The 2,557-nt window shown below is 43.9% G+C and overlaps 1 protein-coding gene across 1 annotated transcript; it reads right to left on the bottom strand. All coding sequences in view use genetic code 11, as the record gives it.

Moving 5' to 3' along the window:
- Window positions 1-1,289: 1,289 nt before the first annotated feature.
- EGR_11087 (hypothetical protein) lies at window positions 1,290-1,641 on the bottom strand (the record flags this gene model as incomplete). Its single annotated transcript, XM_024500336.1, has 3 exons — window positions 1,290-1,355; window positions 1,399-1,465; window positions 1,505-1,641. 3 exons carry the CDS (start codon window positions 1,639-1,641, stop codon window positions 1,290-1,292), a joined length of 270 nt encoding a protein of 89 aa, XP_024345249.1.
- Between the last annotated feature and the right edge of the window lie 916 nt (window positions 1,642-2,557).

Here is a 2,557-nt window from a genome sequence, read left to right as displayed (position 1 = left end):
CTCGTCTGCCTCTGCCCCTCATTTCTTTAATTCGTATCTACAATTGTGACTAGTAACAGGGTATTCATCAACCTGCACTTTGACGTCTACTACCTCATGTCTTATGACCCCCTATCAAACACAGCCTACTACAAGTACAATTTTTTTTAACGCAACCACCGAAATGTTGGTAAGTATCTCCCTTCCCTCTATTCACTCCTGTCTTCATTATGCTTCCTCTATTTACTGCCACTTTCTCAGGTCTCATCATTAGCAATCAGTTGGGAGTGTGGTCTGGCCAACCAGTACTGCCGTACAAGGTTCGATGACGATGACAATGAGTGATGAAGAAGGAGTTTGAGTGGATTGGTACCTTTGGCATCAAATAAATAACATTGCATATTCTTTTTAACATGTGTCAATACCTTTGGCAAAGTCATTTTCTTACTTATTTCAAATCGTGCCATAACAAAAGATAATTCTAGCAATTTACACATATTACTGCTAAATGAGGCTCGTATATCTCCTCAACCATAGCCCTTGTACTTCTAGAACACCCAGGCTGATCTAGTTTTGTCATGCTTATTGAGTAAAGTAGATTGGGAGGAGTAGGTATAAGTATAAGAAGGTTTGGACACAGAACTGTTCTCTGGGTTGTCGGGTATTGACTGCTCCTCAGTCACCAGTTCCGATTCATCTATTCGCCTCTTCTCTGAAAGGCACATTTTAAACAACGCAAGTATTACATAGCCCTATTATCCTTTCAGCACCGTCTCCGGTGCTACCACTCATGAGTTGCTTCCAAAGCTGCCTTCCAGTGGTTTCTTGCTCTCCTTGAGGACGTAAACCTCATATTCATATCCAATCAGTGGTACCACTTTGTAGGATCGCATCTTGTTATGGTGATTGGATACTGGCTGGGTACTCAGCTGTGCGTTGCGGACGAGGTAGTTTGTAGGTGGGAAGGCTTTCACCAGCCAAAATGGGTTTTTGCTCCATGGGTGATGGGATTTGTGATGTATTAAAGGTAGGGAAAACGATCTGCATATTTGCACTAATCCTCCTTCTCTGTAGCAGTTCGTACGGTTTTGTCGATCATAATATTTCCTCTGTCTGATATAAGGATGTTGTAAATGTTTGTTTGCGAGGTGAAAAGTTTTCTATGCGTTGTTCAGTAGCGGTATATAATCTGGTACATTGGTAGCTGCTTCATCGGCGTCTAACAGAAAAATGTTGGAAGGCACTCCCATTTCACTACCTCTGAGCATCGTAAAAGAAGAAACGCCCATTGATGTATTAAGTGGAGGCCTTCACGCCAGAAGGATACGTCCCACGCTCAAACCTCCATCATCCGGTAGTGGGTCCTTATTAACGGCCTTCAGCAGTTCGATCGGAGTGCGATTCGTTCTTTCTACCTACCCCTTGCCTTGCAGATGTCTTACATAGTTCAGTGCAGAGTCGTTTCTCGAAGTTAGGGTCTTGATCACTATGAGCGAAATCAGGCACCCCATGCTAGCCAATCCACCGATTGAAGAAAACTGAAGCAACTGTTTCAGCGTCTTGCAACTTCATGACTTCAACCGGATGGTTTTCTTCTTCTAGTAAAGGTGGTGGATCACATCCGCGTGGTGGCCAGATTGGTCTAGCTTCGCCGGTGTCCATCGTATGTTTGTCGATGTTTGTTCATCCTAGTTTTGCACCTTACCATGAGAAAATGTTCTCATCTTTAAGCTGGAGCTCACTGAATTCTTTTCTCTCGCTATCAGAACTGTAAGTCAGTTGTGCACTAGGGTCATCTAGATTGTTCATGAGAATGGCTGTGGCTCGAAAAGGGCGTTGCAGACGTCATCTGCGTCATCTGTTGCCAGCAAAGTCTGTGTTGGCCACAGTGACTGGGTGCGTGGAAAAGGTTTCTTCTGCAAAATGTAGGACGGCTTTGTAGTAGCTTAGGTAATAAGCACCAAGTATCACGTTCCAGCCAAGTACTGGATACACAATGAATTACAATGTTCAAGTTTCCTTCCCTATAGGAAATTGAAGAGCTTGAGAGGAAAGGTGTAAAACAGAATAATAAACTCTTTGTTGCAGATTTACACTGGACATTGGGCATGTGAAAGGGAAAGAGGAGGGAATTGCCCCTTGCAGTGATACTACTAATGGGCGATTTTGGCAGGAATGGATATACGGGTTGCTGGACTTGAAGGCGATTAATTGGACATTGGCAGGTGAATGTGAGTGGGTGGCTGAATGGAAAAGTGGTCATGAGGGGAGGAGTGTGGTTGTAGGGACAGGGGGTAATGTAGTCTACTCTGCTTGAATAAGTAGGGAAGTGGGTGTGGAGGCTGGGTAAAGTAAAGGGAAAGGCAAATAAAAGTTGGTCAAATGTGTAAGGTGAAAAAAAAATGTTGGATGACTAAAGATGTGTGAAGATGAAAAGCGGGGAGAGGGGATAAGGTGGGGCAAAAGAGTGCGTTGAAAAACGAGCGGGCAAGAGTATAACACCAAAGGTTTGTGTTCCCATTGGCAGTTTAGTGACTTTGAATTCAGCCAGTGGGATTCTCTGACAGACAGCGACATT

This window comes from Echinococcus granulosus (genome assembly GCF_000524195.1).
Source record: "Echinococcus granulosus chromosome Unknown EG_S00374, whole genome shotgun sequence".
NCBI lineage: Eukaryota > Metazoa > Platyhelminthes > Cestoda > Cyclophyllidea > Taeniidae > Echinococcus > Echinococcus granulosus.
The sequence above is the reverse complement of the archived record's forward strand: the minus strand, read 5'-3'. Positions and strand labels throughout refer to the sequence as shown.